This window comes from Cavia porcellus, unplaced genomic scaffold, assembly GCF_034190915.1.
Source record: "Cavia porcellus strain 051 isolate PalLab524CR breed Dunkin Hartley unplaced genomic scaffold, mCavPor4.1 scaffold_22, whole genome shotgun sequence".
NCBI lineage: Eukaryota > Metazoa > Chordata > Mammalia > Rodentia > Caviidae > Cavia > Cavia porcellus.
The window spans coordinates 53773737-53798906 of record NW_026947505.1 but is presented as its reverse complement, the minus strand read 5'-3'; the positions used below and the strand labels follow the sequence as shown (position 1 = coordinate 53798906).

Genomic DNA, 25170 nt, shown 5'->3' with positions numbered 1-25170 from the left:
TGAGCATGTTCCTTAATTCCTGCCGGGGCCGCCAGGCGCACAGCGCAGCCCCAGTCGCCGGTGGCGGCCACCCCGACCCCGGGCGCCCCCCGCCGGGCCGTGCGGGGAGGCGTCCTCGCCAGCGCGGAGGTGCGAGGCGCAGGGCTGGGGGAGCCGGGGAGGGGGCGCGCCGGCAGGGACGCGCAGAGCCAGCCGCCCACGAAACCCAAGTGTGTGCAGCCGAGACTGCGGGGTGGGGCGCCCCGAGTGGTCGCGCGAGGCGAGGGCGCGGGTGGGCGCGACGGGGCTGGACTGGGAGGCCAGCCCGGGGCCGGGCGGAGCCCCGAAGACGGAGGACAGGTGGCCGCCGGCCCCAGCCAGGTAGCGAGAGGCTCCGGGGCTGCGAGGCGCGGTCCCGGCTCGGCTGGCCCCCGGGGCTGGTCCCTGCTGCCCGCCGCGGGGGCGGCCTGGAGTACAGCAAGGGGGGCGCGAGGCCGCACCCCGAAGCCGGGCGTGCCTCGGCTTCCCTCCTGTGCTCCCCTCTGCCTTCCGGCTCCGCCAGCTGCCCCAGACGTGACCTCCGCGCACGGTGCTGCCGCCGCGCGCAGCTCTGGCGCGCGTGATTAATGGCCCCGGGGTTGGGGGCGGCGCAGACCGGAGCCCCCTGTTGGCCCCGCCGGGGTGTGAGGGTATCCGGGTGCAGAGCGGGGTCACGGCCGCGGGGTCCCCCGGGAGCGCGGCGACTGCGGAGGACGCCGAGGAGGACGAGCAGTGGATGGCGCGGGGCGGAGAGGCTGGTCCCCTCCGGCCCCAGGACCGGCGCCCCGCAGCAGCAAAGTTTGGAGTCGCGGGCGCCGCGCGCCGGTCCCTCCCCGCGCAGGTCCCTCGGAGAGTCTGTGCCGCCGCCGCTGCCAGGGCAGGACAAAGGCTCATTAACACGTGATGGGACCGCGCTTCATAAATGGGACCGGAGCGAGAGGGAGCCAGAGACAGCGCGCGAGCAGAGGGAGAGAGAGGCAGGGACCGCGCACCGGGGCGAGGCGACAGGCGCCCGGGCTGGCGGCGATCGGCGGCCCCTGGCTGGCCAGGCGGGGCGAGCGGGAGGACCCAGCGAAGAGCCCCGAGCAGGGGCGAGGCTCGCCAGCGGCCGGGGCGGAGGGGGCGCCAGTCCCCGTGGCTGTCGCGGGTGGGCGCTGGAGCAGGGACGCCAGCGCGCGGACCGACTGACTTACTGACCGACCGGCGGAGGCACACCCCGCTCCACCCCACCCCGCCTCGCCCGAGTCCAGGCGCTGGCGACGCCTCCCCTCGGCCCCCTCTACTCCCTCTCCCTCCCCTTCCTTCTCCACTCGTCTTCTGCCTCCGCCTCCTCTTGGCTCCCGCGGCGACAGTGCCTTCCCCTGGCCCGGGCGGGGCGCCGCGGCTCCCTGCAGAGCTCTCCTAGAGTCTGGGGGGACATTTCGTTCTAGCGGAGATCCAGCCTCTGAGCTGGGCCAGAGGTGACAAGGGAGCTTCTGCCCCGAGGACCGGGGGATGCGAAGGGTAAGATCTGGCAGAGTTGCATTTGGAAATACTTTTTCTGCCTCCCGCCCCCTCGGGTACTGACCAATGTGGTCCCCAAGTGTCCTTCGTGGAGTTCTGATTCAGGTTAAACGAATCGTGCGTCGATGTTTACTTAGCTTTGTCGCCCCAGCCTGTTAACTGTTGTCTGTGCTACTTCTGGAGGTTTCTACCATTTACTATTTATTGAATGTGTGTGCACCTGGGTCTCTGTATGCCCTGATGTCTGTTTGTAGAAACGTGTAATTGTGCATGTTTGAAAAACAGGCGCTTGAGCTGATGTTTAATGTCTGTAAACCGTATCAGCAAGGAAGGCTTTTTAGAGAAATACATAAACCTCTACATCAAGTCTAGAAATCATTTAGAATAAATATTAAATGTCATATAAAGAAATGCATGTCAAATAATAAACTTTTGATATAGAGGCAGATAGCTGCAGAAACCTCTTCTCTTAGAGGGAAAAGAAATGTGCATAGTATTTAGGACCTACAGTAGAATGCCGATGGACCCTTTTAACTCAAAGCTAGCCAGTAGATGAATAAAGTTGATGTTAGGTTAAAAAAAGACATCTTTTGATAAGGCTCACAAATCATAAATGGATCACCTCTGCTGTGCAAATGTGTACTGTGACAGACATGAAAAGCTGTCGTTTGGTCATTTGAAAGTTTAAAAACAACAAGCATGTTTCTGATTTTAATAGCTCGTTTATCTCTTAAAGGTTTTAAATTGAATGGGTAAGAAAAAAATTTAACAGTCTATTAATCATACTGTCTTTCATTTTAAAAAATTTCTTCCAAATAAGAGCTAATCTTGGCTTTGTTTGTTTCTTGCCACATTAATCCTTCTTGGGCATTTAATCTAATAACAGATTAGAGCAGATTTACTGGCTTTAAAGGTGTTGAAAGATACCTCTTAGGGTCACAAAACTTCTCATTTTTATTAACACATTAATATCTTTTGAACAATGGTGAAAATGCAGTTTCTTAGAAGAAACTCAGAGGACGTTAAGTGTCTTTGGGGTCATTCCTGACATCAATCTATTTTGCAGAATATCGAAAAGCTCAAAGCAACCAACCTTTAAGGTTCCCATAGGACTTTATCTGATTTAAAGTGTTGCTTTTCTAATCCCACGCTCCTGTCAGTTTGCAAGGGAAGATATGCTGATTGATTTTTCTCTGTCCTTCCCCTCCCCCATGCTGTAACTCAGTTAAGAGAAATTTTATAGAAATAAAAGGCCATGTGTAGTTTCTTGAATGAAACGGATAATTTTTGATTATAACCATACGTGAAGAGACTACATACATCTCCGAGACGTTAAACAGCACATATTGAAGACAGTCATTTGTAGGCACAATAGCAGTTACTAGACTTGGACAAGAGGCTGATGTTGGACATGGTGTTTAAAAACTAATTCGTCTTAGGTTATCAGGAAAACTTCCTGTAAGCAGATTCTTTTTGTTTCAAAGATGTCTCCTTCTCTCGGCCAGGAACTCTTGACTGAGGTATGTATGTATCAAGGCTAATGAGAAGAGATCTCATTGTGCTCCCAAGTCTACATGAGGGTGAAATAATGCCACATGGTGGAAATGCTCAGTTCTGACCTTTCAAAAATAAAATTACTATGCCTGCATGCTCATTGTTAAGACACATTATTCATACCTCCACATTTTAATAGCATCAATATGTATGTGCATAAATGAGTGATGGGATTAGAGCCTTATGTCATGTGTGATGTTTAATTTAGCCTATAAAGTTTTAAATGCTGGTGAAAATCAGATCTCATGTTGAAGTGGTACTTGGCTTTGTTTGTAATCCACTGTTTTCTGTCTTTTTCTGTTACCCTTTTCCCAGTGGACTGTGTTCCTCTGTCTTGCCTGTGAGATTGCTCTTCTCTAATAAGCATAGCTGCAAGATCAGTGTGTTCTTTTTGGCATTTCGAAATGTTAAAATAGTGAAATTGTTAAATGTTACCAAGATGAAGCTTCTGGGAATGAAATCTTCCAAAAGAACCACTGTATTTGTGGCATATTACATTCTATTCCTAAAGCAAACTCTTTGAATAGGTTTACCTATTTCCTCAAGAAGGAACCAGCTCCATTGATTCTGTTGATAAGTGTTTAGTATGCAGTGTCAGCTTATTAATTACTAAGGCAAAGCCTGAGAAACTCTTTCAAAACAATCATATGACATTCTTTGCTTTGACGCAGTTAACACTAACCACAAGGAAATTTGGACGAGTTCTTTGATTATCTTGCATATTAGATTTTTAAATTAAAATTGGCATTGATAAACTTTGCTGTGTAAGAATACACTATTGTGACACAGAACTTATAATAGCAGTTTAGAGTTCACCACACTTTACTAAATGCTTCTTCTCAGAAAACACTTGACCTAATAATGAAAGCGACTATTTCCCATAACTAGCTATCCAGGAGTGCTGTAAGAAAAAAAAAATAAGTAAACAAAAAGGAACAAATTGAATTCAGAAATACCTACCAACACATAGTTAGTGAAATAAGATTTGGTTGTACCTTCTTGAATTTAGTTAGGAAGGTGGAGCCTATCCTTTAGGTTATTGCCTCTTCTTCTTGGGATAACTATGTTAACTCAGTTGCATAAAGAATACAGATGAAAGCTTGCATGCCCTGCTAAAAAAGATGCCGTGTCTCCCCCAGTGTAAGTCTGTCTTTTCTATTTTTATATTCATCATTTTCTAATTGAACTGACAAATAGAGTGAAACCAAACTTTGTGTTTAAATTATTTATAATTTTGCTTTTGACTCTGAATCTGGATCCAACATTGTTTGAAAAACTGTACTACAGCCAGGTATACATATTGCATATCTGTATTTCTAGAAATAGCCAGTTCTGCTTGTTTTTTTCTTATTGACTAGAAGACTGATAGAGAATAGGAGGAGATTAAAAATAACAGATAGCTTTCATAGGCAAAATTTTAACTTAATATTCCTCCTGCCTCAGAATCTCCAGATCTTTCTAATCCTGTTCTCATGAAAATGTTAACTTTGTACTGTAACTGCATGAGTGCTGTTTTTGCAGAATTAGAAGCTCTTCACTTTGCCACTGGATTGCTTTTTAATTCTTTGGTAACCATTCAATTCACATATTTGTATATTCTTAGATGAGGTTGGATTCATCTTATAAAATAGATTGGCTCATATTTCTCCAAAATATTTTCATGACTAAAAGAAGTTATAAATGTCATCCAGAGTGTTTCTACTGTCAAATTATATGCTGAATAATTCAAAACAACTGGATATATAAGGACATATGAATAAATGTTTCAAACACACAGATCATGACTAAAGTAGAAATTTAAATACATTGCCTTTTAATATATTCAGAATATCATTTTGATTTTAAATAATGCTATGAATTTGGAAATATGTTCAAGTCCAGAATATACAGATGGATACTGAAAGCTCAAAGCAAAAAGGAAATATTCACCTTGAATCAAAACAAGGCTGTCATTGTTTTCCAGGGTAGGTGGAAACCCATTCCAGTCCCATGTGTTCTAAGAATCTTGATGCACATCACCACATTGGATTATAATTTTAACACAAACATTGGTTTAGTTTAAAACAGCTCTTAAAAATCTTGCTAATTTTCATTAGTTTTGGAAATTAGGACTGTAGTAGTTGGAAGAAAATATAGATTATTACTGTACTGCAGAATGTATTATAAGATATACAGGATGTATTATATGCAGAATGTATTATAAGATATTTTATATGTAATACATCATAATGCTATCACAAGGAAGTTAAAACTATAGGGAATTTGAGGGTGTGGAGGGTTGTTTTTAGGAATCTTTCCATCTATTCTTACTACTACTATTCAATTGCTGTCAGATGGACTTCTGTGTCACACTTCTCCATATGGATAATAGGTATGTTTATAACATATCGAGAACAAGTAAAAACCACTCATAAAGTAACCAGTGTGGTGCGATTACCTCTAGTTCTTAACATAAAATATTTATTAACATCTTTCCTGGATCACATTTCTTCACTAAACAGGGTGCCTGTAGTGAAATATAGTATATTCCATTATAATAGATTTTCTAAGCCAGTTAGTTGCACATGCATATATATTACTGATCTAATTTTACTATTATTTTTCATATATTTGAAGTGTTTATCACACAGATTACCAGTGCTTAATACTTGGATAGTCTCTAATTCACTTGAAGAGGTTAATTTAATAATTTAATGACCATGGAATTCTTGAGGTTCGTAGTTAAGTTTCTGTGAGTTTTTGAGGGAAGAATACTTTTCAGAACTGAGCAAATGGGTCTGCAGATTCATTGCAGTTGTTCTGGGAGTACTGTGAATTCTGCTTTGGCCTTAGCTGGAGAATTTTTCACACCTGCATTTCAGTAAAGCTTTCAAAGTTTTGCTGTCTTCGTTTTGTTTTCTTTTGTTTTTGAGTAAGTGAGCTGAGACAGGTTAGATTAGAATCATTGTTTTCTAGCCAGTTTTTTAACCCATTATGCTAGTACATTATATTCTGTATTTTTTTGTAAATTTCCTAAAGTAGATTTAAACTTTCTTTGAGTACATGAAGGAATCTAAGTTTCATTTTTTTCTGACTCATATGGCAATTAATTTCTCCCTAAGGTTACAATATTGTGTTATTTAATGTTTTATTTTTATATTCTTAGTTGAATTCTTAATTGAGTTTCAGTTTTATAGAGTTGATATCTTGGGCTTAATTCTGTACTACCCTTATCAAGCCTGAATACCTTTTAAAAATTTTTTTTATCTTCAGATGAAATGCAGTATAGTTTCCTGAATTTGATAATGTAATATCTATTTTTTTCCTACTAGCAGATTCCATGCTATTGCTTTTTAAAGAAAAGCAGAGGCACTTTTCAAAGATGTGCCAGGCAATCTGTTGTGGTGGTTTAATATACTGACAAATGCTTTCACAAACTGCATATGTCTATAGTGGATTTAAATATAATTAAAATGCAATATAATTAGGAAATCAAGTTTTAAAAGTTTATGTTTAAATGGGAAGCTTACCCTCTTCCTTCATCAGTTCTTCGTCTATTCTTTTAGTCCATAAGTTTAGAGAAAATATTGGAGTCATTATGAGTTTTGCAAGTTGAGTTGAGTTGTAAAAGATATTACATTCAAGCTGTTGATAAATTACATTAGTCTTTAAAATTTTTAAACTATTTGCTTTAAATAAATCTTTCTGAACATTGGTACTAGACAATTTCATTCTGCTGATTTCTATAACAAGCAGATCAATATCATTGATCTCCAAAACTTAGACAGTATGGATTGATTATTAAATTTTTATTTTGTTTATAAAAGAGACTTTCATGCTACAGATCTGAGTATTTTGTTTTATTCCATGGTGGCTGATTACACGAACCAACTTTCCGACTCATTGTAATGCATTACTATATTTTACTATACTAAATTTTTAATGTTTTCTCTAGCTTTTGTACAGGTGGTGAACAAGCATAGATACATAGAGAAAAGGCAAGTTAGGCAGTTGAACATTTAGCTAAAGTAAGCAAAAGCCTATCCAAAGAATTGTGTATCTCTGTATATGTAGGAATTGGACTTTGCAAGATGTGTAAGTACTTTTGGAAATGACATCTCATTTCTTATGCAAACAAGGAAAACATTTGAAAGATTCTAGTTCAAAGCTAAGGTAACAGTAAGTTATCTGTGATCTAATCTATTTATGAAATAAAGAATGTAGAGTTTGCCCAGTGTCATGCCTTTAAGTGCTTTGGGACATGTTTCTATATATTTATAACTTTTAAATATTTTAAAAAGATATTAACCACCTAGGAACAGTATAAACTGCATGATTACCAGAATACTTCTATAGGAATTTCAGTGGCTCTGTATTGCTTGGTGATACTTCATAAGTTCCACATTAGTTTATCATTTTTTAGTTCAGTGTGTGTGTGTGTGTGTGTGTGTGTGTGTGTGTGTGTGTGTGTTTGGTTTGGGGAGTAAAGAACAGAAACATGTTTCTAACTTTAAAAACTGAAGTGTTAATTACTTTTATCCTTTTCCTGTTCTATTATGCTCAGTAATCATGAGTTGCTTCCCAGTATTATAGCAGGGAATAGCTTAGAAGTTCTATAAAGCTTTCTGTAGACTTTGTAAATAGAATCAGAAGGAAATAGTGGAGAACTTTTTAGTTTATGTGTTTGCATTATATCTTGAAGCCACTTTCCTTTACTGAAAAAAATATAAAGCAATAAGTTTCCTGAAAAAGTCTAGAGAAGCTCCAACTGGCAGACAAAAAGGCTTGGAAGATTTGCCACTTCTTATTTGCAGACTGGACTACAGTCTTTTATACCAGTCAAATAGAAATACTCTAGTGTTACGGATCTATGAGAGGCTATTTTACCATGAGCAACTTTCTTAGCAACCTATTTTAGTTACCTAAAAACCTCTACTCATAGAATATAACATATTCTTGCTATCTAGCCTCAGTTATTCTTAAAGGAACTGTAGGAACCCCTACAGTTCCTTTAGTCTTTCTATTGGATCTTCATAATCTTTAATGGTACAACTTCAGAATGTGCTAGCATCTTAAACAGCAGAATGTTAGAATCTCCTGGAGTCCTTGTGAAAAACACTGATATACTTTAATTATAGCATTTCTGATTCCATAGGTCTAGCTGGAACCTGAGCAAGTGCATTTCTTGTTTCCTGATGATACTGGGGCCAGTAGAAAGCCTACATGTCGAGAGCCATGGACCAGTGCTAACTGTGCATGCACTTACCAATCTCTATATGACTTCTCAGTCTATTTCCCAAAATGTACACTAGAATTTACAGCTCATTTGCACTCACCTTATTTCTTAGTTCTTTATTTTCATGTCACTCTTTCTGAGCACTTTTAGTTGCAACTCTGTTCAGAATCTCATAATTGTATCACATAACTTAGGAAGTGTTACACCTCCAGTGAGTACAATAGAACCACCCCACTGTTTCAATGGCATATAAATTCTACACTTGCATCCAATTTGCATGCCCACTTCTAAATCATAACTGTGCTTCCAAAGTATATTTTATACTGCTACTGAAACCCATTCCTTCCATAACTGTGGGTATATAATTATGTGCATCTCAAAAGCATATTTTTTACTTATGTCTTGCATTGTTATTATAAACTGAACATTTTCTAAACATTTTGGCTAAGGTGGGTGATACACAAGAACCTACCTTTAAAATAATATTTAAAGGAAACCTTGAATTTAAAACAATAATAAAAAAAATTATTGAAATTATCCCAGGAGAGAAGGATAGGAAGAAAGTTGAATTCGTTAGAAAGTTACTGAGTCCTTAATTTGTATGAATATTTAAACCAATATTCACTTGTGAAATAGTCCATTTTAGTTCCCATAATAATAGAAAATAATTTTGCAATATTTTTCATCACAGAATTATGATTTATATTGGTGATTTCATATTTGGAAAGCAGAAAGTTAATTATTTTATGAAATACAAGTTAAGTTTATTATTAGAATTGACTTTGGGCATAAATACATTTGTTTTCAATACAGCCACTTTTCTTTATTCATTCTTAATCACTTTCCCAAGACAAATTTTCAAATATTCACAATTAATTTTTATCAATATGCTAAATTTTCTTAATGCCCTTTGCCTCAGAAAAGCAATTAGAAATTTAGCTTTGTAGGTAGTCATAATAACACATTTTAACCTTTCCTGACATATTTTCTTACTTATATTTTAATGAATTCAGTTGTAAAATTCATTAAATGTTATAGCAGAAGGAGAAGTTACTCAACCAAAGTGAAAATTGTGTCCAGTGAATAGAATAACAAATTGATTCCTTAGGGCTTGTAAAAGCCACTCCATCTAGCGGTTGAATTTTCACATAACTTCTCTTGACAAGTTATTTTGAAAACATTCTTGCAAATGGAGAAGCCCATTTAGAAAAGATCAATGCACAATATGCATTTGGGGGATAGAAAAAGTCCATTATAATAGGTGACTATATATTGTCTCTAAAGGTCTATCAATAGTGTGTAGTTAGGATTTCTTCAAGTTTGTACATGTCACAAAGATCTCTTTATATGTTACTATTATGTGGCTAATTGTTGCGGTTCATAATGTACACCCAGAGTGAACAAGGACCAGAATAAAAAGTGAACAGCTGATCTTTACCTACAACTTCTACTTCCTATCAATATGATCTGTATTTATATCAAAAGAAAAAGAGCTGAGATAAATTATCACTGATGCATATTATATAATTTTGACATTTGATGGATGTTTCAGATGGATGTTTGTACAAGACCAAGACTCAGGTTTAATGATTATCTAATTTTATTCCAAGGGAAACTATCCACACTTAAAAGCCATCCTGTTAAACTGGATCTTCCATATTGTTCATGCATGTCAATATTCACTTAGTAAACAGAATACTTACGAAGTGCCAGACAGATGATCTACAGGACTCAAAAGATGGGACCCAGCTCTTAAGATGGTCATGGTCTAGAGCAGTGATGGCAAAACTTTTAGAACTTTCAATAATACAAGTAGCTCACTTGATGCTATGAGTTTGCCACCACTGGTCCAGAAGGTTTAGATGTAAGAATCTGCTGTAGATGGCACATCATAGCTCACTACTTCTCCTGGAGAAAATCTTCATAGCATCATGCTCTTTGATGATTAAAATATTCTTACAACAGGTTTTTGTATTCTATCCTTTCGTCTGTGGGAGAAGTGGATGGCTGTGTGGACTTTACTGGACTTTCCTTAAAGGGGTAGGAGGGAACAGAGAATCATTGCTCTTGCTTACATTCACCCAATCTATATCTATTAATGGAGGCTTGAAACATATAAGTAATCCAGAAGAAATGTGTCAGAGAAATGTTTATGGCTTCAAATATAATACCTAGTGCTAGGCTCAAAGGTCGTGCCCAGTAAAAATGTGTTAAAACAACTCTGGAGACTTACAACTCTCTATCAGCCACGTTGCTGTAGTGACACAGCTTTCTACCCATCAAGCACTGGGGTCTAACAATCACCCATTAGAGCTCAAGTAAGCTTTATAGAGTTTATCTACCCTGATTCCAGCCCAGAACTGACCACAGAGAATCTCTTCTGCTCATAGTGGGAACTTGAGTGATAAGGCATTTGAATTTCTCCACGTAGGGAAAGTGATTTCATGCTTTTGTTTACTAAGAGCCTTTGTGTCTCATTCTGACCTAAAAAAGATGCCTTCTGCATAGCTCACTGGCATTATGGAAAGGTTTTATAACCATCTTGATTCCTGTAATTTCTAATGAAGAAAAAAACAAAATAAAAAACATCTTTTCCAATTTAATAAAAGTGGCAACATTAACTTAGATTTCACTCATTTGCCAACAACTACTACAAATAAGGAGTTAATCCAGAGTTAAGATTTACAGCTTAGTTAATTATCATATTTTGTCCCTGAACACCAGAGGGCAAAGATTCTTTGCAGGTACCATGGGTAGCCTTTTTGCTATCAATGGATTATCCTTTCAGATTTTAGTTGTTCATTGTTACTGTGGTGACTTATTGCTGCATTTTTCCAAAACCAACCCTTCTCTATCCATAGAAATGAAGGAAATGTGTCTCATTAAATCATTTCTGAATCTCAAAGTGATGAGCAGAGACTTATTATGCATATTTATAATAAAGTTCCAGTATTGTCCCTATGATTGAAGACCTTGGGCAACAGAATGAGGAGTGTAATAGCAGCTATTTCATATGGGTAATATTAAAGAAAATTATATATATATTTATTATGATGCCTGTAACATAAACATTCAGGTGTTTTTTAAGATAAAAATATTTGAAAATTGAGATTTCTTCAGTGCATATTTATCTATATCTTAGATTTCAAGCTACAAAAATAAGGCTTGACTTTTAGTTAGATTTAATTTGAATGCTTATGATTCAAAAGTGAAAATACTTTTGTCAATAGATGAAGGGAGAAGAAACTGAAAGTTAACATCACAAAATTAGACATCATGTAGCATACTGTTTGCTGAGTTCTTGGCAATGAACTGTAAAGACAAGAACCTGTCTACACATTTTATGGCCCAGAATAATACATTCATTTCTACTTTTAATGAAACCACATATGCAAAATAAGGACATCTTACAGATTATAATATATTGAACATGGCTTTCATTGAATGAAAATGTTGCATATTTTGGGGTAGGTAATTTATGATAATTACTATTTTTACAGACTAGGTGGAAAAGGTATCTGTCTCAAGGAAAAGTCTAAGGTACTTAGTAGGAGAAAACTTCTAAACACCAGAACAAAATTAAATGGTAAATGAAATTTGTTATATAACTCACCAAATCATTTAATTTGTATTATGAATTTACCTTTGGTCAAAGGCTCTTCTTATAACGTCATCAATAAATAGCTCCTAAGCTTGTGTAGTTTCAAGGCATCATTTTCTAGAGTTCTGAAATTAAGTTCTAAAAAGCCTTTAAATTAGTGATGGTGAGCTTTTTAGAACTTCCAATAACACAAACAGCCAGTTGTAGCATGTATGCAATAGGTTCACCACCAGTGCTTTATTTTTTTCTACTACCAGCGATTTAAATTGTGACTAAGGAAACATCTCTTACATTAAATTTGAAAACAAATATAGCCTTGTAAGTGTTTTAGTCTTTAGTTCCTAGTTTCTATTAGTTGATGTATTTTTGTGAAAAACAAAATACTATTGTTTGTAAGTCGTAGACCAAAAGAAAACCAGCATATTTAATAACTTCCATTTTTTGTTATAAAATACATGAACTGCTTAAGCTTTGAGAGCCAATCAAGCATTACCAGCATAATGAAATTTTCTTTCATATATAGAAAAAGAACTGACATTAAAATAAGGAAGAAGTATTATGTATTTTTGCCTGAGTTATCAGGATAGTTGTCAATTCTTGATTTTATTTTGCTGTAGCAGATGATAGAAAAAATGATGAGTTAAGAATTTCAATCCACTAATGATTAGGTAAGATGCAGAAGAGGCTCACTGCTCATTCAGCTGAAAGAGAAGCATCATTTAGCATGTTTTGATGTTGGTCCATGAGACTGGCCATGTCTACTGAGGATAAGGCTTGAACACAATGCAGTTATAAGAATCAACCGAAATTTTACCTCCTAACTTTAGAGAAATACATTAGCAAGGTATTTTTCTTGATCAAATTAGTGGGAACCAGATTTGTTCTCAGAAATGAATGGAAAATAACAAATGTATCCAGTGGGACCTTCATTCTCTTCAGCCTGTCACAAAGCTGTTAAGAGGCAGCCAAGCAGAATATGGAACCAAAAATGAAGGGAAAACAGCAGGTTGAAGCAGGGACCTGGAACTTCTGATTTGTACCTCCGTCAGCACAGCGGGCATGAGCTTGGCGTTGTCTTCGTAAAGCATTTATAAACTTAACATATTAAAGGAGTATGATCGGCAAATATAATCTATATCTGTATCAGGGAGCACTAGTTCTTCTGATTCTACTGGAGAGTTTTCTGCTTTCTTGGACATAACATTCTGCAGACAGTAAATACCAGCCTATTACCTGTTTCCCTGGAGATGCTACACAGGCCAGAACCGCGAGGGTTTGGACTCCAGATGCAGTGCAGATAAAGTCCTAAATACTGAAATATCCCTTTTAAATAAAGATGGTTTTCCACGGGGCAGTAAAAATTAAACTAACTGCTGTAAATTACAATAATTTAGAAATAGCTTTATTTGAAGTCTTGTTTTTAGGAAGCACTGTATATTCAGCTTAATCAGAAATATGAATATTTTATATTATTAATGGTTATAGAAATAAAGATTTATAATCCAGAAAAATATTTTTAGAAAAGTCTATTCCATCATCATACCCATAAAATTGCTTTGATGATACCACAAGCTGCTAATTGATAATATGTTCTTTTTTTTTGGAGGAGGGAGGTATACCTATATAGCAATGTGCAAAAAGATCAGAAAATGTTCTAAAACTGAAAGATTTTTTTCCTAAAATCATAGATTTAGCACATGAAAATATTTTATTACTGTCACTATAAAGGCATGATTTATAGCTTAAATAGTTACAGAGTATTGGTTATATTTTAAAAAGGAAAATCTTAAATGTCATCCAATGATTCTTTTACTATAACTATAATAAAAAACCAACTGCTTCTTTAATAGGTGCATCTACACATCTTGCTACAAATTTCCAATTATGATTTCCCCAGTAGAAAACAAAAACAAAATTAATGGCAGCTACATCCCCCAAAGCCTAAGCTATATTACTAATGAACTCTCAAAGAAAACTCTTGATGCAAAAAATAATAAGGTGAAAATTACTGTAATAATCCAAATGTGGAAATAAAGGAAACAATTACTAAAATACAGAGAACAGTTTTCCTGCCATGATCCTGTTAACTGCTAAAATAGCCCGTGCACAGTGGTGTTTTGACATTTCTAAGATCCTTGAGCTGCACAAAACCTGTATTTTTAAAAACTGTGTTATTTAATTAAAATTGGCTTACATTGAAGAGACAGTACTCTATACCTCATAACTGTATCATGCCCTGGCTTTGATTTTAACAAGCTGGTTTGTTGTAATGAAAGTGCTTGGTTGCACTAAAATAGAAAAATGTGTCACATATGTGGTGATCTTACTATGGAATAAATCACAGAACACATGTTTTACGTTACTGAAATAGGGTCTGTGATCATTTGTCTTTACTGAAAAAAGCTCAATAGCTGTACTAAATACTGACTAAAATTTTAATTGTTGGGGCCATGCCAGTAGGCAGATTTACCTAGATATGCTGGGATAGGAAATAATGATTTAGTAGGAAGTAGTACTAATTGCTATTGGCAAAATGCCTGTATTTACATTTTTAAGAGTCTAGAAGATTTGAATACAAGAGGCAAAATGGCTTTAATACACTTATTGTTAAACCTTAACATAGCACATAATGTCTAAACACAGAGACTTTGGAATCTGAGAAACATGAAGTCACTTGCAAATCCTTCGTGTTTTGGGTAATTTACTTAGTATCTGATTTCATCTGTGAAATGGGCATTACAAAAAGCACCTAGTCAAGTTACCAGTGACATTTTGATGATAAAATATATGCAAAATTTCATAATGCCTGAATAGAATAGACATTCAGTAAATGTCCCCCATGTATGCCTATTTTGTTTGCTTCATGGCTTAAGTGCTGAGACAAAAAAAAAAGCAGCCAATGATCCAATTAGGGTAATGCATATTCTTGACATATAATTCATCTATATTGTATTATTGTCATATTTAGTATATCTTACCTACTGAAGTATAATTGGCATATAATATGTGGCAGAGAGCCATTAATACTAACTAAAGATGATAACATTAAATACTTATTGAATACTTTTGTACCTTGCACTTCACTAAGTGCTTTACATGCATTTTCATTTAATCTTTAATTTGTGATTTAGGTCCTATCATCATCATCATCATCAAAGATTAACTGCTTGCCCACTTATAATCTGGCACTAATCTTGTCTGCTAACTCTTAATGCAAGCTTCTCTCTATTGGTTAGTGCTTTGGTTGACTGGAATCAGTAAGGAAATGAACTACAGGAATATTCCTGTCTCAGTTTAGAGAGATGTACTAGTGTATCATAAAAGTTAAGGACAGGAGCTGTGCACCTGCACTGTCCAGTGTAGTAGGTACAAGTTGTACTAATTGGGTTAACATTAGGCTAAGAACCAGTTCTACCATCTATTAGATATTCTAATGGAAAATTACTTCTCTCTATGCTTTTCATATAAAAATGGGGATAATAACAGCATCTAATAGAGCCACTGTAAAAATAAGCAAATTGATACATGTAAAAGGCTCAGAGCGCCTTCTACCCATAATGAGATCTCTTTACACTTACAAGGAGAAAATCAGCAAGACTTAAGTGGTACACATGATTGTAGAGTCCTAGAAGGAGGAGGCGTGCAGTAAGTCCAAGGTAAGAGCTTAAATGACTAGAAAGATTACTCACAATACCATAAAGAAATGTGAACAATGGCACAGTTCAGGTTAATTCTTTGTAGCATTATTCTTACAAACAAATGAAGATAAACACTTCAAACCTCCCATCAGTAGGAGGCTGGTCACAGCCATCTAACAGGTCCTTAGGGCAGCTGCTGAATGAGGGAGGGAGGCTTTGTGCACTAATATGGAATTGTCCGTATTGTATACTTTCTAAGTAGAAAGCCAGGTGTGGAACAGTATGTATAGTGTGTTACTACTTTCTAAAAGGAAAGTAAAGAGGCAGGAAATGTATACTATATATATGCTTGACTAAGTACGGAATGTATCTAGAAAAAGTATCACAAAACTTCTTAGCTCCAAGAGAAGTGAGTGACTAAAAATACAAGAATGAAAGAGTGCATCTTCATTGTATTTCCATCTTTACCTTTTGAATGTTGAATTCCATAAATCTAATATAATAATATAAAATGTAAATATTGAAATTAGTCCCTTCCTGGGATATATGAAGAGGCAGATACTCCAGGGAAGATGAATTAAGGTTGGAGCCCTGACAATGCTCCAAGAACTAAAAGGGTTTATTAGGTTCAGGGAAACATTTCCACAGGCACCAGGTTCTCTCGTCTCCCACTTTCAGGCTGTTAAACCATCTAAGAAACAAAAGATCCTTCTGTTTGAAAACTGCATTCTCCTTATAGAAATAAATATGCAAATCAATAATAAAATAAGGCCTATCACAGAGGAATAAACTAGGAGAACTAGAATTGGTGACAAGAGCTGGTCAGGTCGGTGTCAGACATGAAAAGATAAACTGTTCTGTTTTGTTTTGTTTTTTGAGACAGAGTCTCACTGTGTAGCCCAGGCTGACCTCAAACTTGCGGTGGTCCTCTTGCCTCAGCCTCCTAAGTGCTGGAATAGAAAGATTTAACAGGGGCCAAGTGTCTAGAGGGAGAGCCAAAGGGCAGTGCAGGAGTGATGGTATGTTTAGAGAGCAGCAGGTCATCTCCTGTGGTCAGGAAGCTGTGTGTTTAAGTATGAGTTTGAGGAAATGGCAGGACCATGTAAGAAACCATACTCAAGCATACTGTGGCTTCTGTGATCCTTCCTTGTGGATGAATGGAGTGGTTTAACAAACAAGTGTACATTGAGGGAGAAGAGTTGACCTCCTGATATATAGCCTGAGAGTGGGTCATGTAGGGCTGAGAATGTGAGAAAAGATGTGAGGGACAGGCAGTTTAACAGCCTTCGGGTACATGAGAGTTAGATGGAACCAGACTGAGGTTAAGGATTCAGGAGAGATGTTTGATGAATAAACCAGGAAGCCCTGGGCAGCCAGTCTGGCTATTAACCTTTGGTTCTTCATGTTTATATGGCTCAGCAACTATTTTTGCATATGGCCAAAGCCACTAACTAGACTCTAACTGCACCAGGAGTCTCTGTGGTCTGCACCAGGCTCTCTTGCCTCTGGCCAGGTGGTTCACTCGTATGTGCCTTGTTCTGTGATGGGTAGAACTGCATGCAGAGCTGGCTTCAAAACTCAGATGAGAGATAAGCTCAACTTCCTGATTATTTATTTCTCATGTTTGCAAGAGTGCCTCTCCTAACCTTGGGTCGAAAACAGCTTTTTGTAGTTATGCATGTATGTATGTAGGTATGTATGTATGTATGTATCTATATATCTATCTGCTAAAAATGTGTATTTACTTCCAACTGATTTAGGGCTCCCTCTCTACATGCCAAGAGTTATACTAAGTGCTTGGAGTTAAATACTAAGATAAATAGGGTCCCCTATGAGGCCCTTTTTGGTGGGTAGAAAGAAGGGGCAGAACAGATGCAAACACAAAGAAATGTTAGAAAATTTAGTGTATCTCATAATAGAACTCTATTTGAATTATTCTGGGAGCCTAAAACAGGTTATTTCATCGGAACAGGAAAGCAGGGAGCTAGTGAAACAGCGATGTCAAATTGTCAGGCGAAGGTAACCAGGTAGAGGGACAGAAAGAGTGTTTAGGCAGAAGTGTGTAGGCACAGTGAGAGCAAAAGCACCAAGCTGAAAAGCAATTGATTGCTGTGTTTGTGGAACTAAAAATCTATCTGGTTCAGCCCAAGCATGAGGCCCAGGAAAAGAAGAAGCCTGGAGAGATGGTTCTCAGGAAGATTTTTTGCAAGACTTCATCCTTGTACATAGAAGTGGGAAGTGGGAAGTTTTAAATTCTGAGAAAATGGAATATGGAGAGGATTTGGCATGGGAGTGAGGGTCAGAGTCTGAAAGAAGCTCAGCTGGGCTGAAACACATAGCTTAGAGAGCAGAGGCCGAAAGGGAAGCTAAGAATTTATGTTTCAGCTTTAGGACAGAGAGGTTAAAATGGAAGAGTCACAAAATGACCCATACATTTATGAAGATGTGCCATAGTTCTGGATAATCATTAAAGGGACAAGGACTAGAGAAATGCAGGAAAACTGGTCAGAAAGCAAGCCTCCTAATTTTGATGAACAATGACGGTGGCTTACACTTGCAGGTGACAATATGTCAGGAGGTAGGTCACAGCTATCAATTGGTGCCTATTCCAAATAATTATTTTTTAAAAAATTATGACAGTAAATAATTTAAAATCTTTTCTTTGATTCTGTGTCTTTTATCCACCCACACACGTCCTCTACATTTTTTATATCAACCTTCTTGTCCTTGGAGAAACCTCCTTCACCAGGACTGGCTGTTCCAAGGCATCTTGTAGTCCACAAGTGTAGCTCATACCTCACCACATCTGCTCATAATTACTGGGGTAGTTGTGTGTCTCCTCTGCTAAACTTTATACTTCCCAGGGACAGGGATTATTTCTTGATGCTATCAAGACACTGGTGTCTAATGCATCAATGCCTGATACATAGGAGGTACTACATAATGTGTTGAATAGATAATATATTAAGTCAATTATTCAGATAAGTTGGAGTTATATATTTTGGCAGGAAAAATCAGAATTTGTTTATTCACTTCAAGGTATCACTCTATATTTGTAATTTCTTAAACAAATTAAAGAGATGTATCGCCTGATGAAGTACCACATGCCTATAATACAGCTAGCTACTCAGGAGGCTGAGGCAAGAAGATCACGAGTTTGAGGGTAGCTTGGGCAACTTAGCGAAGACTATGTCTAAAAAAAGAAGAGAGGAACAGGTAGTTTTTAAAATAAATATTTAGAAATGGTGAGCTCAGTTCTCTGGATGTTGATTTTTTTTTTAAATTGATACCAGGGATCGAACTCATGACCACCTCCTTGCAAGGCAGGTGCATATGCGGCTGAGCTAAATCCCCAGCCCCTGGCTGTTGATTTTGAAACAATATCAAATTGCTTAGCTTAGAGTTGAAAAGCCCTTCAGACTTAGCCCCTCCTCCGAGTAATCATTCCTTCCAGTGCTATCTACTTGTTGGAAGGCTTAGGCACCATCAGCCTGTCTTTTGTCCTCTGTATTCACCCTTGTTTTGATGTGCTTGTGTTATAAGAAATACTGTCAGAAAGCATCCTCCATTGTTACTTTCCCTAGTATTAAGGATCCTGGTCTTCCACAGCTTGGTCCATTGCTTCCTTTCCCTGGGTAAGGAAACTTACCTGGTGGAACAGATCATCCCAGTCTGGTCTTGAGCTGCATCTGGTTCTCAGCAGTCTCCTTCTTTACAGTTAGCACACCATCTCGACAGCTCAGCCCTGATTTTGCACTGTCCTGTTTTTTGGTTGTCTCATAGGTTTGGTCTTACCTGTCTGTTGAGGCAGCCTTCCAGAACAAAGACCATGGGACAGTGGTTGCCCTCCCCAACCCCATCAATTCAGGATGGTGTGTGTGATGGCAGAAGCCAAGTGGTAGCTACTCCTGTAATGTGCATGTTGCTTGGCCTGATTAACCCTGGAGGTCCATTGAGGACTCTTGTAGCGACTCCAATCCAAAGAGTTAAAGCAATGAAGGTTGTGATTCTGATGAGTGCCATTGCATCTCTTCTTTGTGGGGGAGCTCTCTTCTAACTCCATGACTGACCCACTATCCTGACTGAATCCATGAGAACTTGACCTGCATTGAGAGTCAGGAATGGAAAGCCCAGACGGAGCAGCTTTGTGATGTTTACAGTGTTTCTTTTTATTATCCTCCTGGTTTTCTCACCATTCAGTTTATCTGTTTTCCCTCCTGTTAGGACTCCTTCCTGCCGTCTCTTTCTCAGTCATTTTGAATCTGGCTTCGTTGAAGACTGAGGTTATGAAGTCCATTCTAGATGGCCTTGCAGACACCACCTTCCGCACCATCACCACAGACCTCCTCTACGTGGGCTCAAATGACATCCAGTACGAAGACATCAAAGGTGACATGGCATCCAAATTAGGATACTTCCCACAGAAATTTCCTTTAACTTCGTATAGGGGCAGTCCCTTCCAGGAAAAGATGACCGCAGGAGACAGTGCCCAGCTGGTTCCAGCAGACCCAGGGAATCTTACCGAATTCTACAACAAGTCTCTGTCATCCTACAAGGAGAACGATGAGAACATCCAGTGTGGGGAGAACTTCATGGATATGGAGTGCTTCATGATCCTGAACCCCAGCCAGCAACTGGCCATTGCAGTCCTTGCACTCACGCTGGGCACTTTCACAGTTCTGGAGAACCTGCTGGTCCTCTGTGTCATCCTCCACTCCCGCAGCCTCCGATGCAGGCCTTCCTACCACTTCATCGGCAGCCTGGCAGTGGCAGATCTCTTAGGGAGTGTCATTTTTGTCTACAGTTTCGTTGACTTCCATGTGTTCCACCGAAAAGATAGCCCCAATGTGTTTCTGTTTAAACTGGGTGGGGTCACCGCCTCTTTCACCGCCTCCGTGGGCAGCCTGTTCCTCACGGCCATCGACAGGTACATATCAATTCATAGGCCCCTGGCCTATAAGAGGATCGTCACGAGGCCCAAGGCTGTGGTGGCCTTCTGCTTGATGTGGACCATAGCCATTGTAATTGCCGTGCTGCCTCTCCTAGGCTGGAACTGCAAAAAACTACAATCTGTTTGCTCAGACATTTTCCCGCTCATTGACGAAACCTACCTGATGTTCTGGATTGGGGTCACCAGTGTGCTGCTGCTGTTCATCGTGTATGCATACATGTACATTCTCTGGAAGGCTCACAGCCATGCAGTCCGCATGATTCAGCGTGGAACTCAGAAAAGCATCATCATCCACACATCAGAGGATGGCAAGGTACAGGTAACCCGGCCAGACCAAGCCCGAATGGACATTAGGCTGGCCAAGACCCTAGTCCTGATCCTGGTGGTTTTGATCATCTGCTGGGGCCCTCTGCTTGCCATCATGGTGTACGATGTCTTTGGGAAGATGAACAAGCTCATTAAGACGGTGTTCGCCTTCTGCAGTATGCTCTGCCTGCTGAACTCCACGGTGAACCCCATTATCTATGCTCTGAGGAGCAAGGACCTGAGACATGCTTTCCGGAGCATGTTCCCCTCGTGTGAAGGCACTGCACAGCCTCTGGATAACAGCATGGGGGACTCGGACTGTCTGCATAAGCATGCAAACAACACAGCCAGTGTTCACAGAGCTGCAGAAAGCTGCATTAAGAGCACGGTCAAGATTGCCAAGGTGACAATGTCTGTGTCCACAGACACGTCTGCCGAGGCTCTGTGAGCCTGATGCCTCCCTGGCAGCACAGGAAAAGAAATGCATTTTTTTTTAAAGCTCAAAATCAAGAGGAGTCTGTCGTCTCATCAGTTATATTTTTTTTAAGTTTACCATGCTCAGTGAAAAGGTGATTGTCACCATGCTCATTTATCAGTTTGCTGACATTTTAATAGTTTAGGTACTCAGACTCCCTTCTCCAGGGGTTTACAGTGAAGAAAGCTTGTTGCTTAAGTGACTGAATAATTCTTGAGAGTCTCAGTGAAATAGAAAGGAAACCTTTGGCTATACAATTTGAAGTCCAAGTACCCATAGAAAATGCCATCAAATGAGTAATGCCTTTGTAATCACAATTTTCCTTCTTATGTGACATGTATCTGTTCATAGTATCAGAGATGTCCATTTTTATAACAGTTGTAGTACTAAACTAGAGGTATTTTGTAAAATGTATTGTGTCTCGTGAGTTGTATATCAGTGTTTACTATATGTTATTTATATTTGTCTAGTTTAGCAAAACTGAAAGGTAGATTTTTATGGGAGCAGTGAAACACAGCAGTGGATAGATGCCAATGAGACCACTTTTTAAAAATTATTGTCCATGATGTTTTAGAAACCTTAATATTTCTTCAAATATCTCCATCTGAATTTGACACAGAAATAACCATAAAGGTTTATTTTTCTGATAAAAGAACAAGAAGAATTTGAAGATTTTCCAAAGTGTTGAGCAGAATTTATTGACACGAAAAATTTTGGTAAGCCCTGTATTTTCATAGAAGGACATTTTTCGTCTCCTGCACCATCACTGTTCTATTGGGTAATGGAACCCAATAGCTATTTCAGAATGGAAATGAGAAAGCATATTGACTTTTTTAGGCTGACATCTCTGACTTTCTTTAGTTGTTAGCTATTACTGGACCTCTTAAAATAGCATGTGTCAATCTTAATGTATATTGTTGTCACTGTGCAGTTGCTGTTTAACTTGAAGAGTATTGCATTCTTATATTCCAGGTTTAAGTAGATTTTATGCCTGGTGGCCAAACAAAAGTTCTACTTTTTTTAATTGAAAAAATATTGTCTGGTTAAGTAAAATTATATTGTGTGTGAGTGTGAATGTACATGTGTATATGTGTATGTTTTCTATCGTGTAACTGTTACTGCAGTGTCATAAAGTGAGAAAACTATGACCAAGTGTAAACTGTACCATTTGCTGCACACTTGCACATGAATGCAGTTTCTAAAATTGAGTTCTTCCAGAAATCTTGTTGACAAAAAATTCTGATTATAAAGCTTTCAGAAAAACTTGTCCACCTTACGAGATTGAGTCAAGTATTGCTAAATTAGCCTTTTGGTATTCCATAAGACCAGTGTGTAGTAAGGGATAATCAATAATGGATATTCAAGTAAACATTTGTGTTTACAGTGCTGTGGAAAAATGAGAGTGTTTTGATTTATGAGCACTTAGTGTTCATAAAGTAGAGATGTAGATCATTAAAATGAAGATGATTCTAAAAACCCCCAATAGTAGCATTTTTCAATTGTGCATGTAGATAGTATGATCCCAGTTTTAGTAGCATTATACATGCCATGCTGAAACAGGACTACCAAGTCTAGGTCATGTGGTTAAGAAGGCTTAATCAAGAAGTGATGAGACAGGCAATGATGAACTAGCACATTTAGAATTGAGGTATGAGTACCATATACTCAACTTGGGCTTTGTCCAGATGCCCTTCATGAAGATAAAGATGGCTTTCCTTCTTTGGATACGCCAGTCTCATATTCCTTAATGGTACCATGAGTGCTTAGAATTAGGCCCTTTTCCAGTAAGGAAAGATAGTGCTTAAGAAGCTACCTGATCCTGTCAAAGTTTACTTACAATCTTTCCTCTTATACAGATAAATGGCTCCTACAAGATACTGGGGCCTGCATACCATTAAAGGAAATGTAGAGCTATCTTCTGTCTTGTCATTTCTTGCTCTAGTGATACCAAGCTGCCTGATGGGGCAGGTTATGGTCTGAGATGGAATGTGCCCTGTGGATCTTGCTGGGATATCGCTAGAAGCTAGAATCTGCCTGCTTGTTTTCTCTTTTTACCTTTCTGTGATGTGCAAATGAGGGTTCAGAGCGCTGGAGTGAAAAAAAATGTTTAGAAGGAGATAAGATTATTGACAAACAGAATTTGTCAGGTTCTAGTTTCCACTTAAGAATTGCCAGTCTTCTGCATCATCCTGAATATTAATCAATGTATCTTAGGGTTCACCGGGCAGTACCAAATCTCTTAATACAACTGTAAAGACCTGGTGGAGATGAAATTCTTATAGGCATAAAAAGTTCCAGGATTTCTTTTTGAAACTGTGTTAGTGCAAATGCCATGTAGATTTATTAGTGTATTATTCTTTCAAAACCTAAATGGTATATAAAAATTAAGGGACAATGGGGCTGATAGCACTAAACTTGGTGCTTACTGATATTCTAAGAAATATCTGTGAAATATCATCATATATGTGTTTTACCACCTTCATTTAAAAACATTTAACATTAGTTGGATTCATTCTGACACTTCCCATATCATTTCCTAATCCAACTGACTAAAGTATTCTCCCCCATGAATATACTCATTAGAATTATCATTCATTAGCATCATTCATTAAGTAATCCCTTAATTAGATCCATTAATTTAAATACGATTAAAATTTAAGTATTTGTAGGCTCTGGCAACAGAGTTATCCACTTTCCTCCGAGGATGACGTTGGTCCTGACCATGCATTTTGCCATCATTCATCTTTAGAAAGGGCCAAATTCCTAACCTACTCAACTGTTTAGAATCATGATGATTCAGACCTTGACTGTTTCATTTATACAAGTAAGTCTGTCTCCAGGAATCAACTTATTTTTCACTGCATATTGAATACATGTAAGAGAAATGTGGATCTGAGAGGTACTAAGACAGGTGCCTACAACTGAGAGGATTCCCAACCTTTCCTGGTAGCTTGAGCCAGGTCCTTTTGTTATTAAATGTCAAGGAATTTTGGCTGCCTAAATCCACACTGCAGGAAACAGGCCCAATAACCAAATAAAAGCCAGGCCCTGGATGAGTAGCATTCTAATTATTTTCCTGTTCAATATTTTCTGCCATTCTATATCCATAAAAGTGATTACCAATATCATGCACAAAATTGGATTATTCACACTCTTTAACTGTATATTTGTATAATATTTTAAAATCTCCTAAATGCTGGGCAATGGCCATTCACAATTGTTTTGCACTGGCCTTCTGATGAAATGTTGACAATGCCTATTGTAATATAGACAAAACATTCTCTCTACTGATTTGGGCTGAATGTATGTAAATAGGTTTTTTAAAAGCCAGATGTTTAAGCAATGGATTACCAATCAGTAATTTTCAGATAGGAGAGTTTCTTTACATTGCTGTGACATCCTAAAAGCTCTCTTTATGTAAACTTACTGGACTAGGCCTCCTGGGGGTCAGAGTCCCCAAGAAAGGAAGCTTTTTCTTGTAATAATATGAATTAATATACCAGATTACCTAGATTCTTATTCCAATGTTTCAAGTGGAAAACATAACTCCTTACTGTCTGTAAATCTAACATTATTACTTTTCCTCTTAGAAGAATATTGTATTGTTAGATGTTTGTTGAGCTGGTAACATCCTTGCAACCGCTGCAATATCTTCGTTAGTAATCTGTATAATACTTTGTATGCAAGTACTGGTAATATTGTTATTAAATGTAGCTCCAGTCATTAAATTGCTAGAGTAAAGTAGTACTTCTGTAATATTTACAATGTATTACAGTATATTTTATTTTGTTGGTGTAATGTGTTATTTATTCAAGAGAAAACATTTCATCATGTCTATTGTCTAAAGTTACCTGGAATCAAATAAAAATTCTAGATTATCTTGAAGAACATAAAATGCCTTTTAATTCT

General features: G+C 38.5%; 1 protein-coding gene across 4 annotated transcripts; it reads left to right on the top strand.

Moving 5' to 3' along the window:
- Cnr1 (cannabinoid receptor 1) lies at window positions 1–25156 on the top strand. Of its 4 annotated transcripts, none has more exons than XM_005002618.4 (2): window positions 1–129; window positions 19754–25156. In XM_005002618.4, the coding sequence occupies exons 1-2, from the start codon at window positions 6–8 to the stop codon at window positions 21232–21234; spliced, it is 1605 nt and encodes a 534-aa protein (XP_005002675.2). In that variant the 5' UTR covers window positions 1–5; the 3' UTR covers window positions 21235–25156. The 4 variants fall into 4 exon arrangements, with proteins under 4 accessions (XP_005002675.2, XP_005002674.1, XP_005002673.1 ...); XM_005002617.4 differs by lacking the exon at window positions 1–129 and adding an exon at window positions 207–360; XM_005002616.3 differs by lacking the exon at window positions 1–129 and adding an exon at window positions 750–1521.
- Window positions 25157–25170: the final 14 nt, after the last annotated feature.

Bases quoted from the DNA above. Each gene is read 5' to 3' on its own strand.
- Cnr1 (XM_005002618.4), top strand. From the start codon at position 6: ATGTTCCTTAATTCCTGCCGGGGCCGCCAGGCGCACAGCGCAGCCCCA. The intron at 130-19,753 runs GTGCGAGGCGCA...CCCTCCTGTTAG, and splicing joins GCGTCCTCGCCAGCGCGGAG to GACTCCTTCCTGCCGTCTCT.